At 47.1% G+C, this 13,895-nt stretch overlaps 1 protein-coding gene across 1 annotated transcript in view; it reads left to right on the top strand.

The window, feature by feature from the left end:
• Positions 1-13,895, top strand: part of LOC126354779 (kelch-like protein 12) — a 78,704-nt gene that overhangs the window by 43,106 nt on the left and 21,703 nt on the right. The window contains exon 9 of the mRNA XM_050004676.1: positions 2,814-2,960. Within this exon, the coding sequence (XP_049860633.1) occupies positions 2,814-2,960 (147 nt within the window). The remainder of the gene's footprint in view (positions 1-2,813; positions 2,961-13,895) is intronic.

The following is a 13,895-nucleotide window of genomic DNA, read 5'->3' on the forward strand; positions in this document are numbered from 1 at the left end:
CACTTTTTGGGGCAGTGTGGGCTGTTGTGGCATGACTTTTTACTTGGCAGTAGAAAACCTGTGGATGGGTTAGCAGGAAATGTTGTAAGAGGGTGATGCAAGAATTGTCAGAGTTGGTGCAGATGGAATCCAGCAAGGCATACTTCTATAAAAAGCTACGGGCAGATTCTGATGATGCCGCCAGAATTGGGGTGGGGTGAAGAAGAAGAAGAAGAAGAAGAAGAAAACTGCTAGATCCAAGCATCCTGTGCAGACATTGTATCATATGCCATGTGATTGACAGCTGTTGTGAGTAGTACTAGAATTGTATTATATTGGATTCTCATTTTTTTTAGTAGCCCATTAAAAGGACATAGCTGCATTAGTGACAGATACTGTGCTGTGGTGACAGGGTATTACAGTCAGAGTGTGTGATGATGATGATACTTCATCAACTGTTGAATTAGAACCATGTAATAAATTTGATTATTTATCGTTGAATAGTTTGGGATACTGTCAGTTTGGAATCTAGTCAACAAGGAATTTAAGTGTTAATGAAATCATGATAGAAAGTAAAAACAGTGAAGTCAGTAGTTGTTGCTGATGCTTAAACCAGCATCATAATGGAACTCCCTAAACATAATTGTTTCAAATTACAGTTGATTCCAGTTTCATGTTAAAATATACAGTTCTGTTTATAAGCATAATCATAAGCATTTGAATTGGAGAAAGCTGATTTGTTAGACAGAGAGGAGAGGTTTGTTGCCACAGATATTGGATATATATCTGTGTGTGTGTGTGTGTGTGTGTGTGTGTGTGTGTGTGTGTGTGTGTGTGTGTGTGTGTGTGTGAGAGAGAGAGAGAGAGAGAGAGAGAGAGAGAGAGAGAGAGAGAGAGAGAGAGAGAGAGAGAGACTGACTTGGGATGCCACCAGATCTTGTACTGGCCATTGTACAATGTGACAGAGCAAAAGAGTGGGAAGTTGCTTGATGAAAGTGCATTTGATCACAGTAATATCATTAATAGCTGGCACATGGGATACTCCATGTCATTGATCATGCTAGCTCTGTTTTTCACTGCACCCATGTCAAGGATATAAGTGTCTCAGCTGGAAGAAAACCACCACTGTCAGTCACCTGCTGAGGTTGATGCATTGATGACAGTGGTTATTGGTAGGTGTCGTGGAATTTAAGACCAAATTCACCAGCCACACAAAGTGCAGCAGAGTACTTTTTGATTCAAAGCTGAATGAAAATAATTGCTGAATAGATGTACTATCCGGTACCACCACCCTGCTAAAGCATACAAAGGCCACCACCCACATGCATCATCCCTCTGTGCATTACGCATCATGAGGCAAATATTAGGATAGGTGTAGACATCACAATGCAGTACTTGCAGTGTGGGAAAACTCTCTTGAATGAATGGTTGAGTCATGTCACATGTTGGTATCTTGACAATATCACCAATTTGGAAAAACAAACTCATACCTTGAGCTTTCAAAAAGTACATTTGCTTTGTTGACAGACAGTGGCTGTTAGAGGGAAAAAAATGTGAATAGGAAAATGCAAAAAAAAGCATTACTTAGTTCAGGATTGTATGACTGGTAGTGCTGAGCTTTTTATGTATTTGCACGGTTGATGGTTATCACCTCTCACTGTGATGGGGAATATGTCAACATGTTTACAGTAGTAACACTTTCTCAACAAAAAATTATCTTAAGTTATCTTTTTTTCTTTAAAAATTCTGCTAAGATCTTCAAAGCAAAAACATGATTATAGTAGTGGAGCCTTTGTCTGTAGGGAGGTTAAAAATTTCTGGGTTAGTTTTCAGAGTATGGATAACTGTGTGTTCCATAGGCCTGATGTTGGACTCTCTGGAGAAGGGTTTAGGGAAGGAATGTGAGGCCAGGTTAGAAGTGAGGAATTCTTGAAAGATTATCAGGGGATGATTTGGTGGAAAGGGAGGAAGATCACAGTTTGTGGGGAGCTTGGAAGTGTTTTAAACGAGGTTTGATGTGAGATTTTGGTTGGCTGTTTTCAGTGGGGTGTGTGTCAAAGAAATGTCTCCACTGATGAGAATGAACAAAGAAAATCCTTTACGAGTCGAGCATGGCTGGACTTGAGTTTTGGGCTAAAGGTGAGGCTTCTACAGCGCTTAAAGTTTTGGCAGAAAGGTTGGCAACTCTGTTACAGGATGGGTGTTCATGAGCAGCGTGTTTCACAGAGGGTGAGGTAGGTTTTTGGAACCTGGAAGACGGACTAAGTCATAAAAACATGCTCGGGGAGTTATGAGGGGTTGGATCAGAGTGGTAGGCTCATGTTCCACTCTGTGTATCTATGTGCAACCCATAAGTCTGTTAAAAGTGAGTTAATAGCTGTGTTTGATAGTTGCAGACTTCATTTGGCAAGCGTACGCTCTTCGTCCGTGCTGATGTTATTTAATGTCCTCCTCGCATTTGCCAGTAATTTACTATTTGCCTTCTAAGGCAGCAGAAATCTTTCACTTTATTTACTAGTAGCCCCCAATAATTTGTTGCTAATTTCATTTTTGCTACTTCTCAATACTTCAATCTTTTTTTTTATTTTTCAGATCTTTTTTTACTTCCTTAATTACTTTGTGATCAACCGATTTAACAGTAGAGATAAAAGATTGTGTAGGTTGCTTACAGAGAGTGAAACCTGGTAACATTCGTGCTTCTGTGACAATTTGGTCAGTGATGGTGTTGAAAATTAATTAGTTGCATTGTGAGAAACAGAATAGATTTATACTTTTGTTACACTTTTAGGTGTATTCCTGTTGCTCTAGACCTTGTTTATATTTTACTTTGCTAGGTGGAGCTGTATTGGAAGATGGTGATGGAATTGAGTTAGTCCAGAGATACGACCCAAGGACAAACACCTGGACAGAGCTTGCACCTATGTTAATTCCTCGCAGTGGGTCGGCTGCTTGTGTTCTCGATGGTCACATATATGTTGTTGGTATGTCAAATTTATTCTTTTTCTTTTCTCCTTAATAATAATTAACATATTTTCATATAATTTTGCAGTGTGTGATTCCTGTATATCTTTAAGGTTTCCTAGATCATTGAAATTCCATTTAAATAATCCATTTAAGAATTGTTACCAGATAATGTTGACTGTGTGTCTTGATATATTTGCTGATAACCAGGCAGCCATCTTCAGTTGAATTTAAAGAAGGGTGGGCGATGGGGGACAATATGCAGTGGCAAGGAGCAGTGTACCATGGAATATTTCAGCCAATAGCATCTCTTAGCTGTGTCTGATTTTAGCTGGTTCTCCGTGGTGCACATGGAGAATTTAGCATTGGTTTTCATGGTAGTTTAAGCATGCTGAGGTTACATAGCCCGTAGATTGTTAATTATGTGTGGTGTAATACACACAAAACATTAAGAAGTGACAGTAATAGTTTTCTGGGCTTATAAATTCCACTAGAGGGAGAGAGAGAAGCAGAAACAGTGGCCCATCGTAGTGCTTACCCCGGCATGGCCACTTGCAGGGTAGAGAGCGGCTGGAGCTTTAGACATGGGACAGGTGCAGAGGACACTTGTGCTGCTACCAAGTAGTCTCTCTCTCTCTCTCTCTCTCTCTCTCTCTCTCTCTCTCTCTCTCTCTCTCTCTCGGCAGTGTGTACCATGTTGCCTTATTCTTTCTTGCACACCACTATAGTGTGCATCGCAGAGTTTATATAAAAAAACAAAACTTGTGGTTTCAGTGAGATCCTGTTGGGATCAGTGGAAATATATTTGGCAGACCACCACCTTAAACCAGATGGCAGCTTTCAGCTATATAACTTCATCACTCTTTAATTTTTCAACAAAGGCAAAATTATGTGCCTAGTGTTCCATCCAGCTACAGTATCTGGGAATAACTGCCCCGAGAGATCAAATTGGAATAACCTCGTAAAACTAGCAAATGGCAAGTCTTCTGTGGAAGAATCTTAAGGAAATGTGATTTTTCCACAAAATAAGTGACTTGCAAAACCCACAATTGATCAATTGAGAGAGAGAGAGAGAGGGGGAGAGAAATCCAAACAATAGCACTATGTTGTATCATGGGTTCATTTAATAAGCAGTAGAGTCCCTCAGGGGGCTCAGCATTCGTTTTATGGGTACGGGCTTGGCGAACCCGGGGCCCTCGAGCTGTGGACTGGTGTGCGCCGCCAGTCTGCTGATACCATAAGCTCTGGGCATGCTTCAGCGACCACCGTGTGGCGCAACAGCGGAACATTGTGTGTCTTAGGGACCGGGGATCTTGGCTTGGTTGCCTGGGTCGCGAGGACGGTACATACCTCTATAAAAAAAACCTTCAATCTTAAGGTGTGCTGCGCGCCGATAAGATGCATGGCTGTTGAGGTGGAACAGTCGCTAGCGGGCAACCTCTGGGGAACCTGCCGCACCTCAGTTGTACAAGGCTTATCCAGGCATGTGGGGCTCTGTCTGGATGGACGTAAGTTTCCCTAGCTGCTCGTGGGACGACCATGAATACCACGAATTCTTCCTCTTTTCCTCATTCTAATTTTTCACTGGCCAGTGGGATGGGTGGACCGCTGGTAGGCACTACCGCCCAATCCAACAAGAGGGCTAGGTTAGCCAGTCCTCCTGACTCCGGCGTCAGCAAACATACAGCAGTTCAGAGTAACAGAGCACATACTAAAAACCAGAATGTGTTTTTAATTATAAAAAGGAAAGAGGGTTCCTTTGAAAAGGTTTCGCCATTCTATATCCAAAAGGGTCTAGAAGGAATAGCTGGAACTTTAAAATCAGTGAAGTGTTTACGGAATGGGACACTACTTGTTGAAACATCAACTGCTCAGCAAGCAGTTAGCCTTCAAACAGCTAAAAGCTTGGGGGAATACACTATCGATACAGAGCTTCACAGCACCCTGAACTCCAGTAAGGGTGTTGTTACCTGTAGGGATCTCGTTGACATTTCTGTAGAAGAATTCGAGTGAGTGGGCTCAGGAGGGAATTGTTGACGTTCAGAACATCATGAAAAGGGTGGATGGGAACCTGGTGAAATCAGACTCCTTCATTCTTACTTTCAATACCCCCAAACTCCCAGAACATGTCAAGGCAGGATTTCTTCGACTAAACGTCCAGTCGTATGTCCCAAACCCAATGGGCTGTTTTAAGTGCCAGCGTTTTGGGCATACAACTCTAGGGTGTAAGGGAGAAGCGATGTGTGGCAACTGTAGTAAGGCTGCCCATGACGGAATTGACTGTACGTCGCCTGTCAGATGTATAAACTGTTCTGAAAGCCACCGTGTTTGGAGTAGGGACTGTAGAATCTTCCTAGAGGAACGTAAAATACAAGAAATAAAAACAACTAAGCGTATCCCCTACAGTGAAGCCAAAAAGATCTTTAAGGCCATGCAGCCCCCCACATTCGTTATGTCTTTTGCTTCCATTGTTCAGAAGCCACCTCCGAAGGTCGATGCATCTACACAGACTGAGATTGTTAGTGTTGGCACTAACACGTGCACATGTCAGTGCACTTGCAACTGTATCAGAGCCTGTAGCCCCTCCTAGAACAGCAAAGAAAGGTACAGTAGCTAACATTGAAGAGCCCCAGGCATCTCCGATTGCTGAGGCTGTTCCAAAGCCCAGCATGGTCATAAACAACCCAGCTCTGGTTCCAGCAAAGCCCTCTAAACAAAGGAAAGCACATGTGAAGCAGCACCAACAGATTAAATCAGCTGGTAAACCCTCGGATCATGTTAATGTGGTCCCGCTAGATGCTTCATCAGACTCTTCCCCAGAGCTGATGGAGTCTGAGAATATGGGGCAATCATCTCGCCCCAAGACTGAGCCTCCAGCCGCTGCAGTCTCCCCACCTCGGGGGAAAGAGAGGCAGAAAATACAACCACCGTGATGGCTCCCATACTACAATGGAACTTGCAAGGGTTCAGGACACATGTGGAGGAACTACGTTCATTGATTCAGAATAGACCTATGTGTGTATGTCTGCAAGAGACAAATTTCAGTGAAACATACACCCCAGAGCTACGTGGTTATGTCCTCCACAAAAAGGACGACCTGAGTGGACAGAGAGCTCGAGGAGGAGTAGGTATCTTCGTCAGTACGTTCGCTTTACCTACCCCCACATGATGTGCTTGGCGAAGAGGCTCTCAGTGATCTTCTTACACAGATCCCCCACCCCTTCATCCTCTGTGGTGACTTTAATGCACACAATATGCTTTGGGGCTCTGTGAGTACTTGCCCCCAGGGGCTCAGCATTCATTTGCTGGGTACGGGCTTGGCGACCCCGGGGTTCCTGAGCTGGGGACTGGTAAGCACCGCCAGTCCCCTGTCACCGTAAGCTCTGGGCATGCTTAAACGACCACTGTGCGGCGCGGCGGTGGAATGTTGTGTGTCTCAGGGAGTGGGGAGCTTGGCTTGGCCGCCCGGATCGCGAGGATGGAATAAACCTCTATAAACAACCCCTCAATCTCAAGGTGTGCTGCGTGCCGATGAGATGCATGGCTGTTGAGGTGGAACAGTCATTAGCGGGCAACCTCTGGGGAACCTGCCGCACCTCAGTTGTATAAGGCTTACCTAGGCATGTGGGGCTCTGTCTAGGTGGACTTCTAGTTCCCTAGCTGCTCGTGGGACCGAGATGGATCCTTCGAAATCCTCTTTTCCCCTTCCGAGCGGAAAGGGTGGGCCGCTGGAGGGTTCTAACACCCAGTCTCTGAAGAGGGCTTGTGCAGTCAGTCCCCCTGACTGCAGCACATCTTTGACAAGTGAAGTCTTTAATAACAGGATGCATTCTGATGCTCAGAATCCGTTTCTCATTGTGAAACAGGAGGAGGGTAGTTTCAAGAAGGTTTCGCCCTTCTATATACAAAAGGGATTGGAGGGCATCTGTGGCTCCTTGAAATCGGTGAAGCGCTTACGTAATGGGACCTTGCTAGTGGAAACTTCCACTTCCCAGCAAGCAACTAACCCCCAATCTGCTAAATGTCTTGGAGAGTATGCCATAGACACTGTATTGCACAGCACCTTGAACTACAGCAAAGGTGTTGTGACATGCCGGGATCTAGTTGACATTCCCAAGTATGAACTGCAACGTGAGTGGGCTCCGGAAGGTATCGCTGATGTCCAACACATCATGAAGAGGGTTGATGGCAATCTTGTCAAATCCGACTCCTTTATTCTGACCTTCAGTAGCACAAAACTTCCTGAACATGTTAAAGCTGGCTTCCTTCGCCTTAGTGTGAGGCCTTATTTCCCGACCCCAATGCGCTGTTTTAAATGCCAGCGTTTTGGGCATACCACCTTAGGGTGTAAAGGCGAAGCGACTTGTGGCAACAGTGGTAAGGCTGCTCATGAAGGAGTTGGTTGCTCGTCTCCGGCTAAATGTATTAATTGCTCTGGGAACCACCCTGTTTGGAGTAGGGACTGCCGAATATTTTTAGAGGAACGCAAAGTCCAGGAAATCAAAACAACCAAGCGAATCCCCTATGGTGAGGCCAAGAAGATCTATAGGTTGATGCAACCTCCCACATTTGCTACATCTTTCGCATCCCTGGTTCAGAAGCCTACTCCAAAAGTCGATGCCTCAATGCAGACCGAGGTGGTGAGTGTTGGCACTAACACCTGCAGTTATCAGTGCACTTGCAACACAGCCAGTGTTTCAGACCCGGTAGCCCCTACTCGAACGGCAGACAAGGGTACAGTGGCGAACTTGGGCCAGCCCCTGTCGCCTCCAACAGCTGAGGCTGTTCCCAAGCCCAGTGCGCCAATTACCACTCCCACATCAGCTCCCCCAAAACGCCCACCAAACCACAGAAAGCTCCTGTACCGCAGCAACACCGGGTCAAATCCTGTGGTAAACCGTCTGACCATGCGGCTGTTGTTTTACGTGAGGCTTCATCTGACTCTTCCCCAGAGTTGATGGAATACGACATATGTGTGGGGCAATCAGCTCACCCCACACCTGCCCCTCCACCTGCTGCGGTCTCCCCGCCCCGTCGGAGAGACAGGATGAAGGTGCTATCCCCAACATAGATGCCTCCCATACTTCAGTGGAACTTGCAAGGGTTCAGGACGCATGTGGAGGAACTTCGTCTACTCTCTCAGGGTCGACCACTGTGTCTCTGTCTCCAGGAGACTTATTTCCATCCCTCATACTCCCCTGAGCTGCGAGGCTATACACTCCACAAAAAGGACGACCTGCGTGGAGAGAGAGCTAGAGGAGGTGTAGGTATTTTCGTCAGGACGGACTACCACTCCTCACCTCTCTCGCTTATGACGACTTTACAGGCTGTCGCTGTGTCTGTGCAAGTACGTCATCCATTGACTGTCTGTTCACTTTACTTGCCCCCACATGAGGCACTTGATGAAGTGGCCCTCACCGACCTTCTTACACAGCTCCCCCAACCATTCATTATTTGTGGTGATTTTAATGCCCACAATGTGCTTTGGGGCTCTGCAATTACCTGCCCCAGGGGTAGAGCAATTGAGAGGCTTCTCCTGTCATCCTGTGCCTACTTGCTCAATGGAGGACAGAGTACTCATTTCTGCACAGCGACTGGGTCGTTCTCACCACTGGGAAGTGGTCGCTGACTTGCATGGCAGTGATCATTTCCCCATCTGGATTCACCTGCCAGATGGCGTGGGCCCCGAAAGGAGACCACCACTATGGGTGCTCAGTGCAGCTGACTGGACACTTTATAGCCAGTTGGCCCAATTCGAACACTGTGCGACTGTTGAGGTGTGGGTGGATCATATTACAGAAACGGTCCACCACGCCGCTGCAGCATCCATTCCACAGTCCATGGGCCCCCGGAAGAGGCCACCTGTGCCTTGGTGGAGTGCCGACTGCCGCTCTGCCATCAGTACCAGGCGTGCGGCTCTGCGTCGGTTCAAGTCTCAGCCGACTGCTGAGAATCTTGCAGTATTTCGGGTGGCGAGGGCAAGGTGTCGCCGCATTATTCGTGAGAGCAAGAAGAGGTCATGGCAACAGTTCCTGAACACCATTAATCGTTCCACCAAAAGTTCCATTGTGTGGGAGACCATCAGGAGAATTTCTGGCAGAGGAGGGAGGTGTCCCATAGCTGCTGTAATGAATAACGGCACTCTCCACACGGATCCGCGAAACATTGCCCAGACTATGGCAGCGTATTTTGCCACAGTTACTGCAACAACCAGTCGGGATCCAGATTTCCAGCGCCATAGGGCCGTTGCTGAGGGATGTAGTCTGAACTTCCAGTCCACATCTCATGAAGTTTAAAACTGCCCATTTTCTATGTGGGAGCTGGATTCTGCATTGTCTGGAGCTCGTGACACCTCCCCTGGTCACAACAGGGTCCATTACAGTATGCTATGGCACCTCACAATGCGCAACAAAGAAATCCTCCTCGCACTTTTTAATGGAATTTGGGCATCGGGTCACTTTGCTGATGCGTGGCGTGAGGCAGTTTTAATCCCTTTTTAAAACCTGGGAAAGACTGCACGAGCCCGAGTAGCTACCGTAGTGTTGCCCTCACTAGTTGCATAGGGAAGACCTTGGAGCGGATGGTCAACCGCCGCCTTGTCTGGATGTTAGAATCCCGGCAACTCCTTAGTCGCTTTCAGTGTGGGTTCAGGAGGTTTCGTTCCACCTTCGATAACCTGGCCCATCTGGAGGCGGCTATACAACAAGCTTTCCTACGCCATCGTCACCTCCTAGGTGTATTTTTTGACATTGAGAAGGCCTACGATAAGACTTGGAGGCATCTCATCGTGGAGCAACTTCACGAATGGGGTTTTCGGGGTTGTCTCCCTTTTTTTATTCAGTCTTTCCTCTCACCACGATATTTTAGACACCGAATTGGTGACGTCCTGTCTGATCGCTTTGAGCAGGAGAACGGTGTCCCTCAGGGTAGCGTTTTAAGTGTGACACTCTTTGCCATCGCTATTAATAGCATTACGTCCATAGTGAAAAGTCCTGTCCAGTGTTCTTTGTTTGTGGATGATTTCTCTTTGTTTTGCTCTTCTTCAAGCCTTGCAACGACAACTCGTCAGTTGCAACTTACAATTAGACATTTGGCTGACTGGGCACGGAAGAGTGGTTTTAAGTTTTCCACTGAGAAGTCTGTATGTGTTATTTTTAACCGTACTCATTCGATTTTAGCCTTTCCTGAGTTGCGGATGAGGGACACTATTCTCACTTTTAAAGACACGGTGAGGTTTCTGGGGCTCATTTTTTACTCGAAGCTCACGTGGTTACCTCATCTTAAAGACCTGAAATGGCGGCCGCTTAAGGCTTTAAGCATTTTAAAATGTCTTAGCCACAGTACATGGGGAGCTGACAGGACTTGTCTGCTCCAGTTTTACAGGGCGTTTGTGCGATCTCGGCTCGATTATGGGTGCACAGTGTATGGGTCTGCGAGGCCTTGTTACTTGAAGATGTTGGACATTGTGCAACCTGAAGGGCTTCGGTTGGCCACTGGGGCATTCTGAACTAGCCCCATACCAAGCCTCTGTGCAGAGGCTGGTGAACCGCCACTTCCTATGCGGCGACAGCTACTTACAGTGCACCAGGCGTATAAAACTTTGTCCACACCATACACCCCTGCATACCCTGCCATTGCTCAGCCTCCTGTGGCACAGTTATTTCATAACCGGCAATGTGCGACGCAGCCCTATGGGATTCGCGCACAGGATTGCCTCGCTGCAATGTCTATGGCTGGTCTTCGTGTTTTGCGTCGCGGATCAGATCCCTCCTTGGCTCCTCCGGAGACCCAAACTTATTTTAGATTTGACTAATTTTAAGAAAGATCGCACACCAGATTTTACATTCCAATGTCTGTTTTTTAACATTGTAGATGTGCATCACGGTTTCACTGTCGTGTACACTGATGGCTCCAATCATGAGAATTTCCTTGGCTGTTCTGTAGTGTTCCCTGATAAAGTTACCCGGATTTGCCTCCCTGCTGAATATACCGTTTTCGCAGCGGGGCTCCACGCTATCCTGAAGGCACTGGAGCAGATGAATCGTGTTCGGGGCGATCGATTTCTTCTCTGCTCCGATTCTCTTAGTGCCTTACAATCACTGCAGAACCTGTATCCGACTGAGGCGATGGTCCAGCTGATACATGACCAATTGTACTTGCTCCAACGGCGGGGTACAGAAGTATCCTTCTGCTGGGTGCCTGGTCATGTTGGCATCTGGGGCAATGAACAGGCCGATCGGGCTGCCAAGGAGGCCTGCAGAGAGCAGGATGTGGTCCAGTGTCCTATTCCCTTGCATTCAGTCATCGCTGCACTCCACAGGAAGTGCATGGAGTTGTGGGAGGACGAATGGCTGGCGGTGACGGCCAATAAACTGCGGTTGATAAAGTCGACCACTCGGCCGTGGCGTTCCTCCTGCCAGTTGCTCAGGCGGGAGGAGGTGGCCCTCACACGTCTTCGGATCGGGCACTGTCCTCTCACACATAGCTTTTTATTACGGCGGGAGGATCCACCGTTTTGTGATGCTTCTGGTGTGCACATCTCTGTCCGGCACATTTTAACAGACTGCATTTTATACCGTGATACACGGGCAGAAGCACAAGTTGCTGGGGATCTGCCTTCTGTTTTAGCTAATGATGAGACGTGTGTGTCTAGGGTTTTTAAGTTTTGTGATGTGTCTGGACTCTGGCCTCAAATTTTAGGCTGGAGGTTTTAGTGTATTGCAGAGTGGCTGACTCCTCCCCTTTTTTCCTTGCGGTCAGCCAGCCACTTCCATCTGCTACATTGTTTTAGCTTCTTCTATCATTTTCTTCCTGTGGTGTCCATGTTTTACTGCTGACGCTATGCTTCATCCCACGCTTTGGTGTGGGTGAGCACATGTTTTTTGACGATTATTACCCATGTTTTCTGTTCCGTTTTATATTCCTGTTCTGGGATTTTTCTTGACACACGTCTCACTAAGTTACTGAATGGGCGCTGAAGACCTTGCTGTCGTGTGCCCAAAACCCCTCTACTACTACTACTACTACTACTACTACTGTCTGTGAGTACTTGCCCCAGGGGTAGAGCAATTGAGAGGCTTCTTCTGTCTACCAGTGCCTATTTGCTAAATTCAGGTCAAAGCACACATTTTTGCATTGCAACTGGGTCGTTCTCTGCCATTGATCTATCGCTTTGCTCTCCAGCCATCGCCCACACTGCTGCATGGGAAGTGGTTGATGACTTACATGGCAGCGATCACTTCCCCATCCGGATTCACCTGCCACATGCAGTGGAACTGGAAAGGAAACCGCCTCGATGGGTGCTCGGTAGAGCCAACTGGGCACTGTATAGTCAACTTGCCCAGTTTGAACATCGGGTCAGTGTGCAGGAATGGGTGGATCATATTACTGAAGTGATGCACCGTGCCAGTGAAGCGCCCATCCTACAGTCCACGGGACAACCGAAGCGGCAGCCTGTCCCTTGGTGGAGCGACGAATGCTGCTGTGCAATCAGGGCTAGGCGGGCAGCTCTGCGTAGGTTCAAATGCCGGCCAACTGTAGAGAACCTTGCAGCTTTTCGGGTGGCGAGGGCAAAGTGTCATCGGATTATATGAGAGAGCAAGAAGAGGTCATGGCAGCAGTTCCTTAACACCATTGATCGTTCTACACGAAGTTCCATTGTATGGGAGACAATCAGGAGGATTTCTGGGAGAGGTGGGAGGTGCCCTATGGCTGCTATAATGTGGAATGGTACTCTCCACATGACCCCAAAAGATATTGCACAGGCTATGGCAGCTCATTTTGCAGCTATTACTGCAACTGCCAGTCAGAATCCAGCTTTCAAGCCCCACAGAGTGGCTGCTGAGAGCAGTTTTGACTTCCGCTCACCCAATACAGAAGAGTACAACTGCCTGTTTTCCATGTGGGAACTGGATTCTGCATTGTGTGGGGCTCGTGATACATCCCCTGGTCAGGATAGAATCCACTATAGCATGCTGCGGCACCTCACAGGGAGAAATAAAGAAATCCTCCTCAGACTTTTTAATCTAGTTTGGATGTCCGGTCACTTCTCCGACTCGTGGCATGAAGCAATTTTAATTCCTCTTTTAAAACCTGAGAAAGATCGCATGTGCCCGGGTAGTTAACGTAGTGTTGCCCTCACTAGCTGCGTGGGAAAGACCTTGTAGCGGATGGTCAACTGCCGCCTTGTCTGGATGTTAGAATCCAGACAACTCCTTAGTTGCTTTCAGTGTGGGTTCAGGAGGTATCGCTCCACCTTTGATGACCTGGCTCTCCTGGAGGCGGCCATACAACAGGCTTTCCTGTGCCAGCATCACCTGTTGGGAATATTTTTTGACATTGAAAAGACATACGACACTACTTGGAGGCATCTTATCATCAGGCAGCTCCACGAATGGGGTTTTCGTGGATGTCTTCCGAATTTTATTTGGTCCTTCCTGTCGCCACATTATTTTCGGTACCGTGTCGGAGACGTACTGTCTAGTCGCTTTGAACAAGAGAACAGTGTCCCTCAAGGTAGTGTTTTAAGTGTGATGGTCTTTGCTATTGCTATTAATAGTATTACGTCTGTTGTGAAAAGTCCTGTGCAGTGTTCCTTGTTTGTGGACGATTTCTCCGTATTTTGCTCTTCTTCAAGCCTTGTAACGACAACTCGTCAGTTGCAACTCACTCTCCGACGTTTGGATGAATGGGCACAGAAGAGTGGTTTTCAGTTTTCAACTGATAAGTCGGTGTGTGTTCTTTTTAACCGTTCTCGTTCCATTTTTGACTTGCCTGAGCTGAGGATGAGGGAGACCATTCTGAATTTTAAAGACACGGTGAAGTTTCTGGGCCTCACTTTTGATTCTAAGCTTACATGGCTGCCACACATTAAGGAACTGAAAAAACGGTCTCTTAAGGCGCTGTCTATTTTAAAATGTCTTAGTCACGTCACATGGGGTTCAGACAGGACTTGT

This window comes from Schistocerca gregaria, chromosome 3 (assembly GCF_023897955.1).
Source record: "Schistocerca gregaria isolate iqSchGreg1 chromosome 3, iqSchGreg1.2, whole genome shotgun sequence".
Lineage (NCBI taxonomy): Eukaryota > Metazoa > Arthropoda > Insecta > Orthoptera > Acrididae > Schistocerca > Schistocerca gregaria.